This window comes from Penicillium angulare, assembly GCF_028827245.1.
Source record: "Penicillium angulare strain IBT 27051 chromosome Unknown utg000001l_segment0_segment0, whole genome shotgun sequence".
Taxonomy (NCBI): domain Eukaryota; kingdom Fungi; phylum Ascomycota; class Eurotiomycetes; order Eurotiales; family Aspergillaceae; genus Penicillium; species Penicillium angulare.
Genome location: NW_026623160.1, coordinates 1,001,136 through 1,023,668, shown reverse-complemented (window position 1 = coordinate 1,023,668; position 22,533 = coordinate 1,001,136). Strand labels below are relative to the sequence as shown.

At 47.8% G+C, this 22,533-nt stretch overlaps 8 protein-coding genes across 8 annotated transcripts; 4 read left to right on the top strand and 4 right to left on the bottom strand.

Annotated features, from left to right (window-relative positions):
• Positions 1 to 1,088: 1,088 nt before the first annotated feature.
• On the top strand, positions 1,089 to 3,376 carry N7478_000374 (uncharacterized protein; the record flags this gene model as incomplete). Its single annotated transcript, XM_056916590.1, has 4 exons — positions 1,089 to 1,093; positions 1,447 to 2,845; positions 2,918 to 3,179; positions 3,261 to 3,376. The coding sequence occupies 4 exons, from the start codon at positions 1,089 to 1,091 to the stop codon at positions 3,374 to 3,376; spliced, it is 1,782 nt and encodes a 593-aa protein (XP_056784470.1).
• Positions 3,377 to 5,307: 1,931 nt separating this feature from the next.
• On the bottom strand, positions 5,308 to 9,014 carry N7478_000373 (SacI domain and endonuclease/exonuclease/phosphatase family protein; the record flags this gene model as incomplete). The annotated part of the gene is made up of 7 exons (XM_056916589.1): positions 5,308 to 5,762; positions 5,825 to 6,150; positions 6,207 to 6,316; positions 6,379 to 6,678; positions 6,745 to 8,392; positions 8,442 to 8,637; positions 8,702 to 9,014. The coding sequence occupies 7 exons, from the start codon at positions 9,012 to 9,014 to the stop codon at positions 5,308 to 5,310; spliced, it is 3,348 nt and encodes a 1,115-aa protein (XP_056784469.1).
• Positions 9,015 to 9,558: 544 nt separating this feature from the next.
• On the top strand, positions 9,559 to 10,568 carry pxr1 (telomerase inhibitor/ribosome biogenesis protein PXR1; the record flags this gene model as incomplete). Its single annotated transcript, XM_056916588.1, has 3 exons — positions 9,559 to 9,581; positions 9,649 to 10,489; positions 10,542 to 10,568. The coding sequence occupies 3 exons, from the start codon at positions 9,559 to 9,561 to the stop codon at positions 10,566 to 10,568; spliced, it is 891 nt and encodes a 296-aa protein (XP_056784468.1).
• A 574-nt stretch (positions 10,569 to 11,142) lies between these two features.
• Positions 11,143 to 12,292, top strand: N7478_000371 (uncharacterized protein; the record flags this gene model as incomplete). Its single annotated transcript, XM_056916587.1, has 2 exons — positions 11,143 to 11,213; positions 11,266 to 12,292. 2 exons carry the CDS (start codon positions 11,143 to 11,145, stop codon positions 12,290 to 12,292), a joined length of 1,098 nt encoding a protein of 365 aa, XP_056784467.1.
• A 403-nt stretch (positions 12,293 to 12,695) lies between these two features.
• N7478_000370 (putative kinesin family protein (KipA)) lies at positions 12,696 to 15,670 on the bottom strand (the record flags this gene model as incomplete). Its single annotated transcript, XM_056916586.1, has 2 exons — positions 12,696 to 14,806; positions 14,881 to 15,670. 2 exons carry the CDS (start codon positions 15,668 to 15,670, stop codon positions 12,696 to 12,698), a joined length of 2,901 nt encoding a protein of 966 aa, XP_056784466.1.
• A 1,999-nt stretch (positions 15,671 to 17,669) lies between these two features.
• Positions 17,670 to 18,909, bottom strand: kin28 (TFIIH complex serine/threonine-protein kinase subunit KIN28; the record flags this gene model as incomplete). Its single annotated transcript, XM_056916585.1, has 2 exons — positions 17,670 to 18,685; positions 18,744 to 18,909. 2 exons carry the CDS (start codon positions 18,907 to 18,909, stop codon positions 17,670 to 17,672), a joined length of 1,182 nt encoding a protein of 393 aa, XP_056784465.1.
• Positions 18,910 to 19,358: 449 nt separating this feature from the next.
• Positions 19,359 to 20,060, top strand: N7478_000368 (mitochondrial 37S ribosomal protein mS41; the record flags this gene model as incomplete). The annotated part of the gene is made up of 1 exon (XM_056916584.1): positions 19,359 to 20,060. The coding sequence occupies one exon, from the start codon at positions 19,359 to 19,361 to the stop codon at positions 20,058 to 20,060; it is 702 nt and encodes a 233-aa protein (XP_056784464.1).
• A 533-nt stretch (positions 20,061 to 20,593) lies between these two features.
• On the bottom strand, positions 20,594 to 22,436 carry N7478_000367 (cytochrome P450; the record flags this gene model as incomplete). The annotated part of the gene is made up of 4 exons (XM_056916583.1): positions 20,594 to 20,659; positions 20,728 to 21,792; positions 21,850 to 22,047; positions 22,191 to 22,436. 4 exons carry the CDS (start codon positions 22,434 to 22,436, stop codon positions 20,594 to 20,596), a joined length of 1,575 nt encoding a protein of 524 aa, XP_056784463.1.
• Positions 22,437 to 22,533: the final 97 nt, after the last annotated feature.

The window sequence follows — 22,533 nt, the reverse complement described above, 5'->3', positions numbered from 1 at the left end:
CCTGCTGATCTCTAGTATCCACAACTGCAGAACAGGGATAACTTTGTAGTATGTTCTAGAGTGTTCGATCGACGGATTTTGGGTAGGCCACCGCTTGGGCTTCCTCCCCCCCCTAAACCCTGAAGGTTGAGCTAGTTTAGCTACAATACGGTATATAATTCGATAATTTAGATGTACTCCTTATATTAGGCAACACTTAAAGTCCAAAAAAAACCCCCAAAACAAAACCCAATGGGTACCCATCAGACCTATCTCACCATCCAGACATCAATAGCATCGAGTCGATAGATCTTAGCGATGGTTGAGGGTTCCACCAGGGAGACATGCCCAACCGCAGTCTCGGCCCAATGGGAGTCAAAATGATCAGGCAAATTCTTCTTTGTTATCGTTTTTCTTTATTCTTCCTATTCTTCCTCCGACAATCATTGGTGGCCGTTTTCTTCCTCTACTTCTTTCCCCTCTCATCTGAATCCGTTTGTTGGAGTGTGATAAGTATATCTATATCTAGAATCTTATATACTCACTGCCTATCTTCAATATATTCCTACCTATTTCCAGGGTTGTCTCGACAACAGGGTATGTATATTTATATCCATGTCATTTCTATATATATAAGCACACATATAGATACTAAGTTGTACAGATCCCTATCCCTGACGCCCATTCGATTACTGCAAGGGATTCCCATCTAGCGGGGTTTTGTGTCTATGCGCCCAATTCCCCCACTAGATCCTTGATCAACCCGAAGAAGGAGGGAAAAAAGAAGAAAATACAGCCTCTTTTTTTTTTTAAAAAAAAAAAAGGAAGAAAAAAAATAACAATTCTTGAAGAAGAGAAATCAAGAGAAAGACAATTAGGTGGGGAGAAGGAAAGAAAGAAAAAAAGAGTAAAAAAAAAACAGAATTGGGTGACTCTTGTTAACCTTCCCCAAGTTTGTTTTGTTTACTCTCCACTCCCACACACACACTTCATCCTCCTCCTTCACCTCATCTTCCTCTCTTCCTGATACTTTTATATACTTTTCTTTCTTTTCTCTCTCGACATCTAACCCAACCCCCCCCCCCTCCTCTAAGGAGGCTCTTGTCTCTATGACGTATGTTTTGTTTCCCTTTGGCCTTTTTTTTATTTCATTTTATACTTTTTTCCCCTGCTCCCTCGAATTCCTCTTCCCCTTCCCCCTCCACCCCTCCCTCTCGCTGTCTCTCCCCTGCTTCCCTTTCCGTCTTGATCTTCCCCCCCCCACCCTCCGCCCATCAGCCCAACCCATCCTACGTGGGAGGAAACCTGGCTTCTTCCTCTTATTCTCCTCTTCCCCCCTCCCACCCCACCTCTTTCCCATGAAAAGAACAATTCAACTTCCTACCTCCGAAAAGCAAAACCAAACAACTTATATATTTTCACCCACAAAGCGATCTACCTGACTGACCATAAAATCTTCCACTTCAGGGTCAGCGTTTCGATTGGTCCCGCTGATCTGCACGATTCGGACTCCTCTTATACAGAGGACGAGGAGGACTCCTCGGTTGTGCAAGTCTCCCACCACCCTTCCGACGGGAGTCATGATTTTCTAGACGATGAAGAGTGGGCAAACCTGTCTTTGTCATATCCAGATGAAGTGAAGTCGGCTGATCCAGCCTCGAGACCAAGGACCTCACACCGCAACCGTTCACTTTACGGTTCCCGTTCGGCCTCAGGCCCTCGCCAACAATCGCGCCGTCAAATGAACACTGAGCGCGACTTCGGTGGCTCTCGAGCCCGGCGCCACTCCCCAGACTCGCCGGGAAGCCCAGACTCGGAGGAGGAAGAACATAACTTCCCCCGCGGCCACGGTGAACGACGATGGCATCCGCAGCATGCCCAGCAATATACACAGAGTGTCTCTTCAGGCCCATCCTATAATAACCAATATCCCCCAGGGCATGCACCCTTTCCTCACCAGGATTCACTCGTTCAAGTTCGACCTGGAAACCACAATGGTCAACCATACCCTTCAGCGGCTTACCCCTACGGACCACCTCATGGCGCTCATCCGATGGGCCCCTACTTTCAAGAGCAAATGCACGGTAGACATCCCCAACAGCCACCCCAGCCACGCATGGACCCGCACAATCACCCACAGCATCTACATCACATGGGAGCCCCTGGGGTACCTTCGCCCTTTGCGGGGACCCCGTTTCATCATGAACTCATGCCTTATGGTCCCAATGGATATTATAACAACTACCGTGATCCGTACAGCATGTTCCCCGGAATGATGCCCCCATCTTACTTCCCATACCCGCAAGTGCCTTCCCCAGCCCAGGCCGAAGCCAAATCCCCACCAACACCAGCTCCCGATGAAGCTCACCCGGAGGCGGCAAAGGACACCACCAAAGACGAAGCCATCGCGCGACTGGAGAAATTGATATTGGATGAACGAACCGAACGTGAAAACAAAGAAGCTGCGCGTCTAGCTGCCATCGAAGCAGCCGCGGCAGAGAAGCTCGCGCGGGAGAAACAGCTTGCGCATGATACAGCGATTGCAGAGGCTGCTGCCAGTTCTGCTGCGACCATGGCTCGCACAGAGGCAGAAAAGAGAGCGGCAGAGGAGGCGGCGAAAGCTAAGGAAGAGGCAGAGAAGGCCGCCGCTGAAGCCGCAGTCAAGGCCAAGGAGGATGCGGAGAAGGCAGCAACAGATGCAGCCACAAAGGCCTTGGAAGCTGCAGGCTTGGCTGCTGCCAAAGCCAAGGAAGAAGAAGAAGCGAAAAACAAGGTCCCCCCACCAGAGAAAAAGAAGCCTATAAAGTTCAAGGATGCCGTGGGAAGAAAATTCAGCTTTCCCTTTGAGCTCTGTGCTACATGGCAGGTAAGTTAGCTTTCTGCTTTCTCTTGGCTTTCGTTTGCTTCTCGCCAGACTAACCGCAATCCGTTGATATAGGGTATGGAGGATCTCATCAAACAAGCTTTTCTGCATATTGAGGTTATTGGGCCCCACGTAGCGGAGGGCCACTATGATTTGGTAGGGCCGAATGGCGATATCATTCTTCCCCAGGTGTGGGAAACAGTAGTGGAGCCTGACTGGCTTATTACCATGCACATGTGGCCCATACCGGAGAAGCCCAAGGAGCCTGATCCTCCTCCAGCCGCCGATCCCCCGGCAGCTGCTCCTGCCAAGTCTGCGGATGGGAAGAAGAAAGACGGTAGGTTAGCGGCTCTTTCTGGAGCTTCAATGCCCCCGCATTTTGTTACGACAGTCAATTAATAGGCCATTATTTTTCTAGGCACCAAGAAAGCGCCCCCTCCGGGCTTCGCTGGGTGGATGATGGGTCGACGTGCGCCTCCTCGACCTAAGAAAGCGCCCAAGGCTGAGAAGAAGGAAGAACCACCAGCCCAGTGAACTGACCGAAGTGCATTCAGAATGAGTGATAATTTAATTATCGCCTATCGTCTGTCTTCCCTACCTTTCCCTCCCCGGAACTATAGCACCCTTCTTCCCCTCTCCTCCCGCATATCTCACTTTCTGTGTGAGATTTCCCACAACCTTTGCAACACTATAGGGACTCCTCGGAGAACTCTAGAAGATTGGAATGCAGAAGAATGGACACTTATGAGGTATCCTATTATTGACAGAATTCCAATAATCAGGCGTCTCCAAAGCCTTTTCCTGCGTTACAAAAGGACGAAGGTATCTTTGAGGGAGCCCTTTGACGAGGGGAGATCTTCTGAGAAGCTTTTTCTTCTCTATGCTAGCACAACGATGTTGCTTTGTGGGAACCCCCTGCTATAGCTTGTCTTGTCATTCTAGCTACGAGACAAAATATCTAAACTTAATGAGATATCTGTGAATATAGTTGTGATAACAATATATATTCCCAGTTCTCCTATTCCATGGGAGTGTTTGCCAGGTAGTGCGGATATGTACCACCGTCTTATTGTAACTTTGCTTTTCTTTGAATGTTTACGATGGGAGCGGATTTGATTTGATTTGACTGTTTCTGCCCAATATGAAGTTGATGATGACAATGATGACAATGTTCTTCTAGTATAGATTACGGGTGTTTGTGTTTTCATTTTTTATACAATGTCCTTGTTGTCATTAGCGGGTTGATCTTTTGTTGGCTTCTATCTGAATTATGTTTTGTGGATTTTGACACGTTTCTCTTGAAAAGAAGCTAAATGAGTATTATTTTTCTATTTATTTATGCGATTCAAATCTACTAAAACTGTAATTCAAGGACAAACCAAACAACTGAAGCTGTACAGTATAGGTAGCATTCATTATATTTCAATGCCCAAGGCCGAGGGCACAAATTCGCCACTCATACAACATATACTTGCTGGTATAAAACACTGGGCTTTATAGGTACAAGCGGCCATCGAACAACACACAAACGAAAAGAGAATTCGTATGTGAGAGCTGTGAGTCATCGCAGACTACGTGTTGGCAAAGTCCTGCAAGAGACCTGCAAGATAGTGGGGTTTCGATGTGGTGGTGGGCAATGAGATGCGGCTCTGCACCGTACCCGCACCCTAATTAATGGACCAACAGCCTGGACAGGGACCTCCAACCTGTGGGCCCAAGAGTCTTTCTGGGCCTAGACAATTGCGTTGTTCAAGCCATGGCCATTGGATCAGGGATGTGGGTTCTGTCAAGCCCAGCCCACTATACTGTACACCTAATATTTTTAGGCCCTCTATATTCAGCCGATTGTGAGCGACTCCACAGATGGCTTTTCTGATCAACGCGAACAGAAGATTGCTTCTTGGTGATCTTTTGGTCTTCTTGATTCTAGTCAATTGAAATTGAAATTCAGTCTTTTATTTTCAAGATGGACTTTGGGTAGGAATTCAGCGGCGTGGTGAAAGAGCCGAAGGGAAACAAACTCTTCTATCGCGCATCTCCATATTGTACACGGGGACGTGATGTACACTTAGCTGTGGGGCTTGAATACGTATTTGGTTCTTCCAGTAGTCACTTTACTATCCCCTACTTTCCTCTTTCGTCTACGTGTATCCTTGATTATCTGCTTAATTGCGCCAAATAATACCCCTGCCTACACATGTGCAACTTTGCCTACACTGTTGGCTACACCTCTGCTTACACTATCGCTCATTCTTTTACCTATATCATTACTTAGAAATTATTTTCACCAGCCTCAGGAAATATGTTCAGTGTCTTTTATTTTCTTCACTATTGCTAAATGGCTAGCAGCTGATACATTTCACGGTCTCAATTGTATCTAGGTACAAGCAACAGGTATGTAGTATATACAAATTTCATCTCATAGGTGCGGCGAGCAGCGTCACTTGATAAGAGTGGCGCGGTTTCTATTGTGGGAGAAGTGGTTTCCATCCAATGTGCTCATCTGTGGAATCCCCAAGGAGATCGGGGGCGCCAGCTCCACCATCATCCCCCGGGAAAGCACCCGGTACGTGTTGGGAGACTGGGCTGATTTGCAAGGCTCGGCCATGGGCTTGATGACCATAGCCGTCACCGTGCGATGCTGTTTGAGAGCTGAGCGAGATAGGCTTTCGAGGGACTGCCGGAGGCCCCTTCTCCAGGGATTTCCTACCCAGAGATGACGGAGATTCTTTCTCATCCAGAGTCCTACCCCGTCGTGGAGGAGGCGGGGCTGGCTTTCTGTCGATGGTGTTTTTTCTCGTCAAGTTTGAATCTGGCACCCATTCAGGCTCCAGATCTGCCGAAAACGGGTTGGACTTGCGGTGAATGTTGGCGACAAGTCCGTCTTGGGGCGGCCGAATTGTTGTCTTGCCAGGAGCACCTATTCTATGGGTCAGCTTTCGCCCTCTAGGAGCTAGAAGTTACCGATAGAGACCAACTTACCATTATCTAACCACCATCTACTCCTATCAGAGCTAGCAGGCGGTAACCCGGGTGCGATTGACCCCTGCGGTGTGCTGTCATCATCATCATCGAAGTCCAAAAGGTTGACAGAATCAGAAAGAGAATCACGCTGTTTCTCTCCATAAAGCATCCGGCGCAGATCGTCTTTGACCCCCTGATCAATCACCTCAATAACGCCATCGAAAGTTGCCCACACCGGACGGTGATCAGACACCAAGAGATTTGCTACTTGGTAGTGCGTTTGACGTAGGTTTCCTCCTCTCCATAATACTCGATCACACCACGCAGGGATGCGGGCTTTCTCCCTGTTGAGCTGATTAGCAGATATATCGAGAAACGTAGCGGTGTAGGAAGATCTAACGAAGTGTCATAGTTTTCTGTCCCAATATCATATTTGTAAGTCGGGGGAAACCTAATGGGTCCCTCTGAGTAGAACTGGAAAGCTCTCCCAGCGGTCATTTGAAGATTCAACTGTTGATCTTGTCAGTGGAAATGCCAAGAGAAAAAGCATGAATAGACATAGGGCAGTGTACCTGATCATTTTCATAGAGTTTTTGATAATCACGCTGCGAGAGAAGATCCCTCACAATCTGATTTCCTAACCCAATGCGGTAATTGAAGTCTCCAAGCCAAATCACCGCGTCGTGATCTGCAATTGTTCGATTTTTTTGGAATCGCAAACCTCGATCGATTGTTTCGTAGTCCCTATTTCGCTCGTCGTAGTTGGCAAACCCCGCTGCTAGATGTGCAGTTACCAAGCAAATACTGGTATTGGAGAAATCAAATCGGATGGCGCAGCCACCTTTATTGCCAGCAATTCCTGAAAGTCCTGTCTATTTTGAAGTCAATTCTATTGTCCAAAGTACAAGAGGGAAACAGAGGAAGAAGAGTATATTGACCTTTTTAACAGCTCCTTCGACATTTTTGATATCCTTCAATACCTCTGATTTTACATAAATCATCAAGGCAGCACCCACAAGCTGTCCAGTTCTCAGGAGCACATACTTGCCAGTGCCTCTAGCCTTAGTATGTCTGTTCAAACAATCTTGCACAGCTCTTTCCCAAACTTTACGAGTTCCTGGGTCGGTTGACATGATTTGTTGAGGACTCAGATCAACAATCTCCTGAAACGCAACGGCAAAAATTGCCGGATCTTCATTTGATTGGTCTGCCTCAGGAAAGAGCCAGGGTGTTAGATCCGTCCCAGGGCCTTCATCACGACCATTCACATTGAACGTACCAACCCAAAGTCGAACGTGTTTGGTGGAGGAATATTCTGAGGCACGACGGTTGAGTTCCTCCGTGACCAGATCATTCATTGGGTCATACAGATGAACTGGGGTTTGATTAGCCAATCGACCTAGAAGTAGATCGATCGTCCTCTGCCGAGATTTGTCGGTGAAGTTATTAACATAGAGCCGCGTGGCGCTTTTTCGGGCGTCGGCAAGAGCCCCAGCGAGCGACATTTTGCCAGTCCGGGTGAAAGAAGACTTCAGAGCACCGGTACCCGCGTAGATCTTCGAGAGTGCATCACCATTATCAGCCCACAGAGTGGAATGGCGCATTTGCATATCTGAACCAAATCGCCCGCCCTGTTGTGACAGAAATGACCCCAATGCCATTGAGCTGATGATGGTTTGTACGAGATTTGTTCGGTCAAGGCAGTCTAAACAATTAGTTCGAAATACCCCTTCTTGTTGCAGGATAACCGAGGAGATATTGACTGTGTCTTCTTTTTCATATAGTGATGTAGCAGATCGAGTAGTGTCCTCAGACAGAAAATATGCAAACCCGTCAAGGGAACCCTCTAGCTCATGCTTTATTTGATTACTAGCTTCGTATCCAGCCGGACCACGAGTTTCTGCAAGGAAATCATATTCTGTCAGCCGCAGAAGACTATGATGCGCAGCTTTGTCGGTATCCTCCTTTTCTCGCAAAGAGCTGCGGGCGATATGTTGTCGGTACTTTTTTGATAGCTCCGCTTCGCCAGATCTCAGTTCGCTTAGTAAATTAACGACATGCACAGCTCCATACTCGAGTTCAAGGGTTTCAAAGTGTTGATTGAATGCATGCTGTGTTGCCTCGCTTGATCGGGTAATTTCGATCTTTTGTTGGCCTGGTATCAATCCAGGTGTTTGTTCCCAGAATATTGGTATAGAGCCTCGAACTTGGACGTATGAGAAGGCAATACTCGGAGAGACCCAGAGAACAACTTCAGTTTCAACGAAATTGGCAACGTTGCCGTCGTCGTCGATTCCCCTTGAATTGAATCTCGTGCCAGCACGCCGGGACGATTGGCGCGAAATGATCGTCAAGAGGGAGGGAAAGTTTGTCCGGACCTGCGGCAATATCGAAACAGTGGCAGGAACTTTCAAGGTACCAGCATAGCCTCGGATAACACACGTTAGGAGCTGAGAAGCATCTAGCTTCGCCTTATCTGCAGGTGGTAAGTGACTTCGGAAGAGGAGAAGGGGGTTTATCATATAAGAATTCCAAAGCATGTCCTGATCCAGGGAGTCAATGTCGAATGCTGCAGATTTATCCGAACTGCGTTTGTGTTAGTAGTAAAATGATTGGATGAATCCGTTTAACATACCGATCTTGTAAGCGATCCGTTAGATTAAAGTCCAGACTGTAGTAAAAGCTTCCATCGCCGAGGAGCTTTTTCAGAGCGAGGAAAGGATGTTCGGTCACTACATCTCGACTATCTTGACCGTTGCGTTCCTCTGCGGCAAATTGAGCACCGGATTCATACTCTAGACCATATTCATATTCTGCACGGTTGAGGCAATCTGTGATTGTTAGGTATATAGACCAAGAAGACAAGATGGATGTATTTCCTGTTTCAAAACGTACAGAAATCCACGGAGTCAATTCGAGAAACAGTTTCTCCAGGTCTCACAGTGGCAGCTTGGGATGACGTAGTGATCACACAGACGAATAGATCTTCATTCAACGTCGCCAAGCCCAAAGTACCATGACCGGCACCTAGAGGGCGATAAGCTCCAAGGTCTGCAGATGCAATATCCAAGAACTCTACTTGGCAACGTGGGGTGGTCGAAGATCCGGTGTTGGTTGCATTATAGTGGAAGATCAGGACATGATTCGACGTCGCAAGTGCAATTGTCCGCTGAGGCTGGTCTCGACAGAGGACCCGAAGGTTGAACATAGTCCGAAAGCTTAGTGAAATTCAACCCCCAATATTTTTGCATCGAATTGCTATTTCGTCGGGCTTTCTCACGCACAGCAAGGGAAAGTGTCCTGGTGCCACTGGTATTTGAGACAAGATACGGGGAAACCAGAGGCGGGGACGAAGCCCAGGAAGTTCAACACTTCTCCTTTAAGAGATACAGATATAAATCTATCTCTTTACAACCTTCATTTATCTGGAAAATATAAGATAAAGAGAAGAAAGGATGAAATGGTTGTAAGTAAGGTGAAGTATTACCAGTATAGCATTTGACCCAACTTCGCCAGTTCCGATGTGGTTCGTCGCGGGGATCTTATCGCCCCGCTGACTCATCACCGATAACGATCCCGAAATTCAAACTTTTCTTCTTTTTTTCTTTTTTTCTTCGATGTTCAGACTTTCAGGTTGTTGTCTTTCCAGCAACAATCCATAAAGTTAGGGGGGAAGCCTCTGGGTAATTTCCGTACTTTCTTTTCTACGAGCTCAAGTTTGAAAGACCAGTGTCTTGTTTATATCCGCAATCATGGGCTTAGCTGCTCCCCGAAAGTATGCGGGTCGCCCTTTCTTCTCGGACTCTTTTTTTCGTTTTTTTCGCAGGCTAAACCAGTTGCAGGAACACCAAGATCTCCCATGACCCCAACAATACGAAATGGGCTCGATCCACATCCGGATTCGGCCATAAAATTATGAGCGCCCAGGGCTGGACCCCGGGTGGTCGATTGGGAGCCCGAGATGCTGCGCACGCCGATATGTTGACCGCCGCCAGTCACTCTCACATCAAAGTGACGATTAAGGATGATACTCTGGGTCTGGGGGCCCGCTTGGGGCGGGAGAACGAACAGACCGGGCTTGATGCTTTCAAAGGGCTTCTCGGTCGGTTGAATGGCAAATCAGATGTGGAGTTGAAGAAAGATCAGCGCAAGAGGGATGATGTGAAACTGGCTCGATATGTCGCCTTGAAATTCCCCGAAGTTCGTTTCGTTCGTGGAGGGCTTCTTGCCCAAGAGAAAATTGAAAGGTTACCCGTGGAAAAGCCCCAAGATAACCAAAAGGACAATAAGTCGGATAGCAATGATTCAGAATCCGATGAAGACGTCACTTCCAGCGACTCGTCTACATCAGCCCAGAAATCCACTAAGCGCAAGTCCAAGTCCAAGTCTAAGACCGAGTCGAAATCCAAGTCGAAATCCTCAAAGAAATCCAAATCCTCAAAGAAATCTCGCTCGCGTGCGGATAGCGATGAGGATGGCGACTCGTCTTCACTTGCCGAGTCCAAGACGAAACAGATATCTAAGAAGAGGAAGGCGGACACAGATGTACCAGCTACCCCATCGGAGACCCAGACTACTGCTATTGTCTCAAGGGAGCGAAGGCCGATGGGCCGACAACTTTTTCGAAGCCGCCACATTGCACAGAAGAAAAGAGCACTTATGGATGATAAATCTCTTAATGAGGTAAGCTTTCTCGTCAGTTTTCGTCTCATAGTCGCATACTAAACAAGAACAGATTTTCATGGTGAAAGCAAAAGCGTAATTTAATTGTTGAAGCAAGAAAGCGGCCATTTGCATTTTATATAGAGACATATGGAATGGGCGTTCTGGGAGCAGTATACATTCCCCCTTTTTGGAATCCAAATCAAATCAAAGATTCTTATTATTCATCTTTTCCTGTCGCCCCTAATGACGAGCAAGTAAACTTGGAAGGGCACATACAAGGTTGTCTAACAACTTGAAGGTTTAAACAACATGACTCCATAGATTGTGCCGCTGGCCGAGAATATAGATTTTTAGTGTTGCGACTCCTATATCTTGTTCAGCCTGATCAAGTGACTTGGGACTTAAAGCTACTGAGAATTATTCTATACTCTTTTAATTACCCCAGGAAAATTGTATCTGGATATGCCTTTGTATGTAACTACATAGTACAATGCGGTGTACAGGCACGCATGGACATTCAATGTTTGATCTGTTTGATCTGTTTGAAGTGGATATGGCTGTATTACCTAATCCATACCATAACGTCATCAATCTATCTTGCTCTTGAGTCCTGGTTGAAACGCGGGGAGGTTGGACCTTTCTTCCCTCAATACACTGTTTTTATACACACGATGAATGGGGACGCTCAGTCTGGTCATAGGCCGAGACCGTCGGGAAGAAACGAAAATGTCGACAAAAAACGGTATGTACGTATCCATATTCTATCAGGAATCCGTTGACTGACAGCTGATTAGCATTCATTGGGCTCCATGGAATATTGGCCTCGAACGGCGCCTGCAGACCTTAATCGTCCTATGTCATACCCTCACAATCGCCATTTTCGTGACGACCTTCTTCTTTACCTGTGCCATCCCTTTGTTCTGGCCCCTTCTCCTTCCATATCTGGTCTACATTTCTTTGTTCTCCACCGCACCGATGTCAGGTGAACTAAAAAGCCGTAGCTCCTTCTTACGGTCGCTTCCCATCTGGTCAATGTATGCGTCTTATTTCCCAGCCAAACTTCATCGCGAGGAACAATTACCCCCAACCAAGAAATATATCTTCGGCTATCACCCACATGGGATTATTTCACATGGTGCCTTTGCTGCCTTTGGCACCGAAGCCCTGGGGTTCTCGAAACTATTCCCCGGCATCACAAACACCTTGTTGACCTTGGACTCGAACTTTCGCATCCCATTTTATCGAGAGTACGCGCTTGCAATGGGTCTAGCTAGTGTGTCTCGCGAATCTTGTGAAAGTATCCTGACCAAAGGCGGTGTAAATAATGAGGGAATGGGTCGGGCAATTACCATTGTAATTGGCGGAGCCCGAGAATCTCTCAATGCACAACCTCACAGCTTGCGATTGGTATTGAAGCGTCGGAAAGGTTTCGTCAAATTGGCTATTCGCACTGGAGCCGATCTGGTCCCTGTTTTAGCCTTTGGGGAGAATGATCTGTACGAACAGGTACATTCGGATGAACATCCCCTCATTCATAAACTTCAAATGCTTATCAAGCGGACCATGGGATTTACGATTCCTCTTTTTCACGCACGTGGTGTGTTCAACTACGATGTTGGACTCATGCCTTACCGCCGTCCACTGAACATCGTGGTGGGTCGTTCAATTCCTGTGATGCAACAACAAAATCGGGATAAAATTGATGACAAGTATATCGATGAACTGCACACCAAATACGTCCAGGAGCTTCAGCGACTATGGGACCAGTGGAAGGATGTTTATGCCAAGGATAGAACCAGTGAAATGGAGATCACCGCGTAATGTCAGCTTTTGAATCGATCTGATAATGGGTCTGCGCTTCCTAAGGTGACATTTTTCCGTGTGCCACATTTTGCGTGACTTGACTTTATTCATCCCATATGCTGACTGTCTGCGTTTTAAATAATCGCTCTATCTGATTATATACATAATCGAATTTGAATATGTATATAGCATATGGATATGATATTGGTGGATACACGATACAGCAGAGACGAAATCCAATATACAATATAAGCATTCATCCATATTCATGGATGTCTTTTTGACTGTTAATCCAACTCTTCTAGACAACCTAAAACAATAACCACATAAACGCAAAAAAATATACAAATGAAGGGGGTATCAGATCAACAGGAAGCGTCAACAAAAATTACAAGAATAAGGCAAACCATAGCCTGGCGTATTAACTCAGCGGAGAGCCTGAAGAAGTCACCTTTACTGGAGCAGGTCCAGCAGCATTCAAGCCAGGCACTTCGGCCGACATTGAGACTCGGCGGCTACCATCAGAATCTCTCTTCATTTTTTCCATGGGGCTTCTCTCCAGATGGCCACTGTCAACTCGACCCTGGATCATTTCGTCCAACATTCTAGACACCTCATCCATGTTTTTCCTCCGGTCGTCATCCTTGTCTTCTCCCCTCCCTTGTAGGTCAGGGGCCGGTGGATCGAGGGGCTTATCAGTCATACTGTGCGCGCGGGATGGACTGTTGGTATCCGATGTTGTAGATTCTCCATTCTCCTTGAGCTCTGGGGATTGCGCATCATTCGTGACAGCAGCCAGATCACGATGGCGTGCAGCAGAACGAAGAGCGGCGAGCATTCTATCTTTATCGTCCAATTGGATGCGCAGTTCATTAATCTCCATGTCCTTCTCACGAAGCAAGGTCATCATATCGGGATGCTCTGCAATGGTCGAGCTAGTTGATTTGACCCCAACAGACATGCGGGAATGACTAGAACGACGCGCTTGAAGTAGCCTTCGCTCTAATGTAGAAATATAACGGTTTTTGTCACCCAGGTCAGCTTGTAATGCGGTAACCTGCCGTTGCAGACTGGCTTTGCCGTCACCGAATTCACCCATGTCATCTTCATCTTCGTTTCCAAACGAGGTGTTGGAAAACGGCATGACCCCGGAAGGTTCATTGCTGTTGATCGACATAAAAGATATCGGTCTCATAGATGAATGACCGGCACCTAGTGTAGATTGACTAGCAGACGAGCGCAGCGAGCGGGTCCCAGAATCCGTGGCGGACATTCGCGACAATCGGCCAAACGCAGAAGACAAGCTACTATGGTTGTTTACACCAGTAGACTTGGAACTCAGGATCAAGCGATTGAGATGTTCAATTCGTTCCTTGAGCGCAGTTCGCGCTAGCTGCATCTCCAAGACCTGCTCTTCATGACGTGCCTGAGCTTCCTTTTCATACTGTTGTTCATCCCACTTGAGTTCTTTCTCTTGTTGAGCCTTGGCTTGCGTGTCAAGCTGACCACGAAGGGTTTGAATTTCCACGCGATATCGCTCAAGTAACACTCGGCTGCCAGAATCAGCTCCGCCCGCGCCATAGGCCTCTTCTGCCTTCTGTGCATGGCTGACAATGTTGTTCTTCGCTCGAGCCGCAAACTTCAGAGTGTTCAATGTTTCTCCAGAATGCGCATTCACGCCCGAAACAAGTTGAATTGTGCAAAGAATACTCACAAGGGAGTTACCCGATAGAGCACCCTGTAGCAATCGCGTTAATTTGCTGTCTCTGTAAGGCAAGTGACGACCTTCTTTATCCATGGGATTTCCCTGCTTGTCCTTGGCGTCGGAGAGCTTGGAGATGATGTTTCCTAGCGTGAGTAGACTCTTGTTGATATGGGCACCCTCAGTTCGGCGCTCTTTGTCATCGGCTGCTCGTTCAGAGCCCGCCAGATCAATTAAACTGAGTGTTGACACTCGGACACCGCCAGGAGCGATTCCAGCGCGTTTATCCTGAGCGTTGTTTGTCGGTACTCGTTCACGGCTCTCGACGACAATCTGGACAACAGCATGACTTCGTGAACTGCGCGCATTGAATTGGGTACTGCTGGTCCGTCTAGCGTGGTCTCCTCTTGCGATTACTCGAAGAAGCTGCGTTGGACTTTGGACGATTTCCTCCTTCAGAGGCGTTGCGTATACTCCTCGCTTGCTATCTTCCCGCAATTTGATTTCTTCTTGCTGGGTCGCGGCCGGACCAGTGGCGAGTGAGGCGGAAAGCAGATCATGAATTTTTTCGTTGTATATCTCCAGGTAGCTTACCCGAAGAAGAAATTCTCGATGAGGGGTTTCTCTAATGAAAGAAAAGATATCTGTAATGGCGAGCGGAATGACACCAGGAGAGGTGGCAGTACCTTGCATGGAGAATGTTTTTCCGGTGCCTGTCATACCATAAGCAAATACGGTTCCGTGGTAGCCCTCCATGACTCGCCGAACCAGTCGTTTGGCAGCGGAGTCATACACCTTGGCGTTATTTTCTTGAGCCGTGAAGACATTATCTATCTTCCTGTTAGCGCCGATTCATGAGAGTCAAGAGTGGACATCATGAGACAAAACCCCATGGCTGACATACCATAATAGTAATCTCCGCCATCTTTTCCTCTGTGAGAGATCAAGCTTTGACGTCCATCTACCCCCCACTCGCCATGATTTCTCGGGGTTTCTCCTTGGTTTATATCTGGTCGAACACGCACACTGACAATGACATTGCCCTTGCTTTCCTTTGGTTTGGAAGCCGACTTTCCCGTCATCGCTGAATCCTCTCCATCTTCGAATGTCGTTGCGCTCGTCGAACAGGACCCCTGAGCGGACGAGCTTCTGCTATGCGCCGGCGAACCCTCTGGATCCCGCGGATCTGCAGCAATGGACCGCCCATCCCCGCTTCCATTCAATAAAGACGGTGTTTTAGAGCTGCGATAGCTGCTGGTGGTTCCCGTGCTCAGTCGTGAGCTGCGTTTGGGTTTCACAGTCCCAGTAGGGTTTGCTGGGATGGCGGACACGGATGATGCGGTTGAAGGGCGACTTCCTCCTGCCTTGGGCGGTTGTGGAAAGGAGGCAATGCTGATAGTGCGACGTAATGTTTTGTCCGGGCTCCCGGGGGCCCGGCCACTGGATGCTGATCGAATGGCGCTCAGATTGGAGGTTGAATTTGAATTGGATAAAGGAGATCTTGCTAAAGATGGCTTGGGGCTCGATGGAGTGCGCAATTTCGACAGTTGTTGGTATGGAGAAGCCGGTCGTGATGTATCAGCTGGGCCTGAAGTACTTTTTCTCGGTTTGGGGTTGGGGAGAGGGGGTAATGCCCCGGTCGGGGGGTCGGCGGCTGGCCGTGACGGTTGGGGCAGGGCTGACATTGAGGCCATAGTTCTTTAAGGAACCCCTATAGTTAATTTGGTCCGTGAATATGTGGAGATCGAACGGCCATGCGGAGTGAATGGACTGATGGCGGATTGTAGTCAAGTTGGGGATCGAATAGGAATCGTATTCAGTAGTCGGCAATCGTCTGTGTGGCTTGAGGGAACTAGTCAGAATGAAGACTCCTAAGATTGGAATCTTGATGGTGACAAGGAATAGCCTGGACAAAGGGCGCAACAGCCATTAAGAGAATTCGTGCTTTTCCTGTCTTCCTCACTGTTGACCTATTTCCGGAGTGGGAGAGAGGGAAATTGTGTGAGGGACTGCATCTCGGATACTTACCGATTCAAACGACCATGCGTTGCGATCGCAACGGGGGGCGCGAAACTCAGAAAACACAGATCGCGTGTGTATGTGGGGAAGGCTTCAAGGAGGAGAGAGAGAATGGGAGAGGGAGAGCGAGAAAAAAGATGTCGCAGAGAGGAAGCTTTGAAGAGTGGGGAGGGAAGATCAGAGGATCAGAAGGGAAAGATGAAGTTCGGAGACGGCAGTTTTGTTATGTATTTCTCAGGTGGATTTGTTTGTATAGAAACCTCCGATCTCCGCAAATAAAATAAGCAATAAAGTAATGAAATTAAGAAAAAAGGCACAAACAATCCAAAGAGAACGGGAAAGAGAAAAAGGCTATTGTTGACGGATTTGGGGGAAATTATAGTTATTATAGCGATTATGCTTATTATGCTTATATGCCGACTCTTTCGTACACTATGTACACTATGTACTATGTACTAAATGCCCACAGGTGTGATGGTTATCTCCTTTAAAGACCAACCCTTTGATCCTGGACAAACCCAAGCTTCACTCTTCTTTGCACCCCTTGGACTTCCGTATCTACTGGGAGGGGGAGGTGGGGAGAAAGTTGCAACATGTATACTTCCGTACATGCCACACTTCACGTCAGTACGGAGTAAATGGAGGAATTTGGGGTACAGACAGGAGTTAGTCTCCTTCAACCAATCCTATCTCCTTCTCATACCTTGTTCTATCCTATCTGTGCCTTTAGGGGCCTCGATAGGGTGGGTGCTTTTTTTTCTTTGCTACTATGGAGCCCGAAAAAGAAACAAACATACCTAGTTTTGATCCAGGAAGGAGAAAAAAAGGGGGCAAGATCCAAACAAAACGACCTTAAGGGGATCACGAAGGAGTTGACGCCCCTCTTTCCCTCGAAGCTTAGACCAATGGCTGATCTTAGAGTGGAGATGGGAAAGTGATGCGGGACCCAGATGGCGCAGTTGGACCAGTAAGGAAAGATAATCCCAGATAAACGCCAGGAAAGAAAGAAAAAAAAAGAGAGTGAGATAAAAAAAAAAGGGGGGGCGAGAGTTCATTCTGATTATTGAGCAGTTCAAGTCTGTCCCCATCCGTTAACGGTTCGTTGATCCTTATATAAAAAGAGGATCTTCAAGACCCACCAGTGTTCTCGAATTGGTGTACTGTATGTAATCAATGGGATCCAATGGTCCTCGATATACAGCATACGATAGAAGAGAGAACAATCTTTTGCCAGAGTCCGTTAGTAACGCAATGCAAGATTGGGTTCATAATACCCAATAGTACGACGTGACAGGTTCGGCAGTAAGGACGCGGGTGGGATCGTGCGGATGGGATGACATCCCGATGTTCCCTTTCTAGGCCCAGTAAGACCCCTTTTCCCAGCAGGGAATAGATCAAGTTGCCATAGCCAGGCAGGTTGGGCATACAAATTACAACAATAGTCGCGACCACTTGCATGCAGGATGCAGATATCGTCTGTGTCGGAAATGAGTGGCGAGAGTTACTACTGTATGCAGGTTTGCCTACAGAGTAATAGGTACTACCTAATGTTTATACCGAAGTAGGTATGCCTAGGTGTATATGCATGTACAACAAATACGCCTTACAAGTACATGCAAAAATAAAAGAGAAATATGGAGAGAGAGAAAAACATGTACTTAGACATTTCAATCATTATTTCATGGCCCCAAAATCTAACTGTCGGGCTGCATTTTTGAAAGGCCCATCATCAATCTCGCCGCCGCGTCGACTCAAATCCTCGCCCATCTTTTTCGTCCCTGTCTTTCGCGGGAGATCTTCATTTCGAGTCGGCTGGGGGTCCATTGTCCACCAGTTGTGGCGGAGTACCTGGACCGCCGTGCTTCGTTTACGAGGATCCAATGCGCACATCGACATTAAAAGATCGGCACCCACCGGTCCCGCGGTAGGGAACTGCCGAAGGAAAAAGTCCCGGCCCTGCAGAGGCACCCGATGAGCGGGATCCGTAGGAATGTAATTGGGTAATTGGGTGACGTCTGGCCAGTTCTCTTCGGTGGGCGTCCCAAACGCGTCACAGATCTTAGAGATTTGATCCAGGTCGGTGTTGCCAGCAACGAAGGGGACCCGGAGCAATAATTCGGCAAACACCATGCCCATGGACCACACGTCCACTGCCCCGGAATACTGTCGGGCCCCGTAGAGCAACTCGGGGGGTCGATACCAGCGAGTGATGACTTGATGGGTCATGTTGAGATAAGGATCAGCAAACGATCGGGCCAGGCCAAAATCAGCCAATTTAACTTCTCCATCCGAGGCGACCAACAAATTGTTGGGTTTGATATCTCGATGGAGCACAAAGTTTTCATGACAGAACCATACACCTCTAGCCAACATCCCCATCCAGGCTTTAATATCTGCCGCTCCGTATTGGATGTCCCCATCCTTGATAAGCATTTCCAAGTCACCTCGCGGCAGGAATTCTAGCACTAGGCTGAGATTTTGATCTTTGGACGAGAACACGTCATGAAGCGCAATGACGTTAGGATGTGAGAGTTCTTGTAGATATTTGACCTCCCGGATCGCATCCATAGTCAATCCATCTTTGTATTCAGCGTTGACTTTGATCTTTTTGATGGCGACAAAGGATGATGGATCTTCTCGTAGGTGCCCCAGATACACGACGGCATATGTACCTTCTCCTAATTTCTTATCTGATATATCATTAGCTTCTGCCTTGCGATTTTATGCTGTCAAAGCCATTGAACTTACCTTTTACGTATTTCTGCCGCACTTCGGCATTGAGTTGCTCAGTGAGCTCTTGATCTGGCATAGGCGTAGGCTTAGAGGCAGTTCCTCCACTGGCCTTCAGCCTCAGAGCATTTGGTGAAGCCACTGCCACCGAGGGAGACCGGGAGGTGAACGGTGAGGCGGCCATGATGCGCGTCGCGGTAGGCGGGGAGGTTGGCGGAGTAGTAGATCGTCAAAGTAAAATGTTAAAATGAGAAAGAAGAAAGACCTTTGGTTGTTGTAGTCAGACAGCATGAGGAGCTGTTACCACATAGTCAATATATTCATCTCCAGGTCTGCATCACTTAAACCAAAATTCGAGAACAAGCTTGGTCTGCAAGAGTGATGTATCAAGCTCCAAGGGTGGTAGAATGCGCATTGGCCGGAGTATCATTGATCCCGTGACCGCCCGAAATTTCTCAAGGAACAAACAACCGCAACGTCCAAGAGTCGCATCCGAAGCTTCAATTGGTTCCCAGTCTCAGTTTTCCAGCCACCGGGGTTTGTTTTGGTTCTATTCTTTCATTATTTATCTCCAGATCCCGACATTCAAGCTCTAGTGCCGACGGGTCGAATCCCCTGAGCACCCAAGCCATCATGGCAATGCGCACGCAACAACTCCGCAACTTCCCATCACGGCTCTTTCAGACCGTCAGCCTGTCGAAACAATGCATTCGGTCTTTGCATGGGAAAACACCATTACCGGTACCTGCGCCAACCCCCTTTGTTCCCGACGTTCAAACATTCTTCACCTTGATCGGCCGAGAAATGTCGAAGCACGCCAGCAAGATCCCCTCATGGGAGCAACTCTTCACCCTCAGTTCCAACGAACTTCGAGAACTGGGCATTGAACCCGCCCGTCAGCGCAAATATTTACTTCGCAAGCGCGAAAAGTTCCGCAATGGATTGCATGGGCCAGGAGGTGACTTGGAACAGGTCGTGGACGGAGTCGCCCAGTTGCGAGTCGTGGAAATCCCAGATGAGACTCAGTCGTCCGCCTCTGCTACATTGACACCCGGCATGAAAAAGACTATCGTGAACATGCTTCCCGGTGTTACGGAATACAAGCACGACCCGTCCGCTCAGATCAAGAAGTTTGCGCATATGAAAATCTACCGAGGCTCTAAGATCATGGGCCCTTTCCTCCAGCCCCTCAAGGGAAGCAATGGTACAGCAGCCACAATTACAGTCTCCGCAGGTATGTGGGAAGACAAGCGTGGGCAGAAGGTGGATGGTGGTGAACGACGCCGGGTTGAGGTGCGGGCGAAGAAGCGACTCGAGGAAAGGAGACAAGCGTAATTGGTAGGGTAGTGGAGTGGTGTTTCTTGCATATTTCTTGAGCCCTGATGATCTGTGTTCCTATTATCTCTCTACATTGTACTATACTATATATACACATCATATTGAAGACACCTCAGTGCCTTTTTATTCGATCTATGGACATGGGTAGTTCGACTCCCAAAATGATATTGTCTCCATATTTCAACTTTCGCCGTTATCAATTGCAAGGGAATCGAATGTATTATTTTTCGAGTCGTGTTCGATTAAAAAGATATTGTAGAGGTATCAACACAAACGGCAGAAGTGACTCAAGCCACAAAAGAATAGGGAAGTAAAAGAATAATGTACAATAGCAAGAGTTCATTCAAAGACGTCAAAGCATGACACGAAGCCGTATGTATGCTGTAAACCGGTTTTCTGAAGTTCCAGCCGCCCAAGCGCGTCAAAGAAGGTAATTATAATGAAGGCAATAGGGAGCCGGATTCAAACTCATTTCATGCGTTCCTGGTTGGCTGTTTTTCTTTTGAAAAGCTAGTGAAATGCGCATCCATCTACTCTTTCACGCCACGCTTTTCGTATTGTACAAATGACTTGCCCAGAGGCTTGGAGAACAATGACTGAGAAGGAAGTTAGCATTCTTGCGAGCACTGGAACAAATTATGGTTTGGGATCAAATAAAACTTACTGAGTAGTCAGTCTCAGGAACGCCGGTGCGGTCATGGGGGTTTGAGAACTTGAAGTGGCGCACCAGCGCAGCCAGAATAGCGCCTAATTGCACGTAGGCAAACTGTTCACCAATGCAACGATGACGACCAGCTCCGAACGGCAGGTAAGGGCTGTTAGTACCCTTGCTGACGAGACCGTAGCCGTAATCAATCTTCTCCTCATCCTCGTCCTCCTTGGGCTCAGGAGTTTCGTCCCAACGGTGGGGTTTCCAGGTCAAGGGCTCTGGGAAGAATTCCTCTGATCTGGCAGTTACACCAGGGGAGGAGAGCACATTGTGAGTGGTAGGAATGACATAGGGGGTTCCATCGACGGGCATGGGGTTCTTGACGGCACGAATGATAGAGTGAATTGGGGCGTGGATACGAAGGGTTTCCTTGATAACCTTGGCGTGGAGGTCCAACTTCTGGAGGTTTTCAAAAGTGACAGGGGGCATATCCTCTCCCAGAACGCGAAGTTGTTCCTGATAGAGCTCATCCATGATTCCAGGGCGAGTCGCCATACGCAGAACGATCCAAGCAGCGGTAGAAGAGGAAGAATGTTGACCAGCCATCAGAAGCGCGATCATCATATGAGCGACTTCTTCATCAGGGACGGGGGTACCATTCTTGTAGGCACATGACATGAGGTTCCAAACCATGTCCTCTTCCTCATTTTTCTTGCCACCAGTCTCACGGCGCTCGCGGATAATGTCCATGTAGGTTTGGGTCATCTTCTTCTGAGCTGCGTCACGCTTGCGGTTGTGGGGGAGAGGAGCCCAAGGGAGCATGAAGTTAATTGGCGCAAATCCCTTATCCAGATCATGGTACATCTCCGCAAAAGTCGAATCGAAGCGAGCCCGTACCTCCTTGCCCTGAAGCGAGCGTGAGGCAGTGTAGATGGTGATTTCGGCGATGGTCTTGGAGACATCAAAGGTGCCCTTGGTATCTTGGAACGCGGGAGAGTTCTTAACGAAGAGGTCGACTTCATCGGTGATCAGGCGAACGTAGGAACGGAGGGCTTCTGAGGTAAGGCCAAATTTGACGAACTTTGAGGAAGCCAGTCAGTGAGTTTCATTCGATTTCCAGGTGATACATTGCCTTACCTTCTTTTGTTCCATCAGCTTAGAGTTGGGGCAATCGTAAACAACATGGCGACCAAAGACCGGGGTTGTCAGTGGCGAATAGACCTCTTCGGCACAAACGTCGCGCAATTTACCATTCAGGATGAATTCATTGCCCTTGGTGCCCAAGTAGACCGTGGTTTTCTTTCCAAGAAGGATGAAAGTAAAAATATCACCGTACTGTCAAAAGTAGAAGAAGTGAGTTTGATGATCTTATCATCCCAAAGAGGTTTTTCTTTTCCTTAGGGAAAAAAAAATCCACCCTTGAACCATAACCGCAAGAAATGTTTCTCACGGGGGGATCTCTAGCAGGATGAACACACCTTTGCGCGAGTAACATTGAAGAACTTGTAGGGGTCAATTCCATAGCTGATTGTGCTTCCAACAAAAGGGAACCAATGGAAGACTACAGGGGGCTCATGAGGGTTCTTGAAGAGCAACTGGCGCAAGACATTGACGACGACGGACAGGGCGATAAAGGATAAACCACCAACCAGAGCCAAGGTGTAGATGGACTGGGTGGAGCAATGCTCGCAGAACGTGTCGAGAAAACTGCTGAAAATACCCATGACGACGTACAGGAAGAAAAAAGGGCCAGGGGGACACAAGGTGAAGGAAGAAGCCTTGGAAGGGGGGGAGAAGATGTAAAATAATAATCTCCGTTGT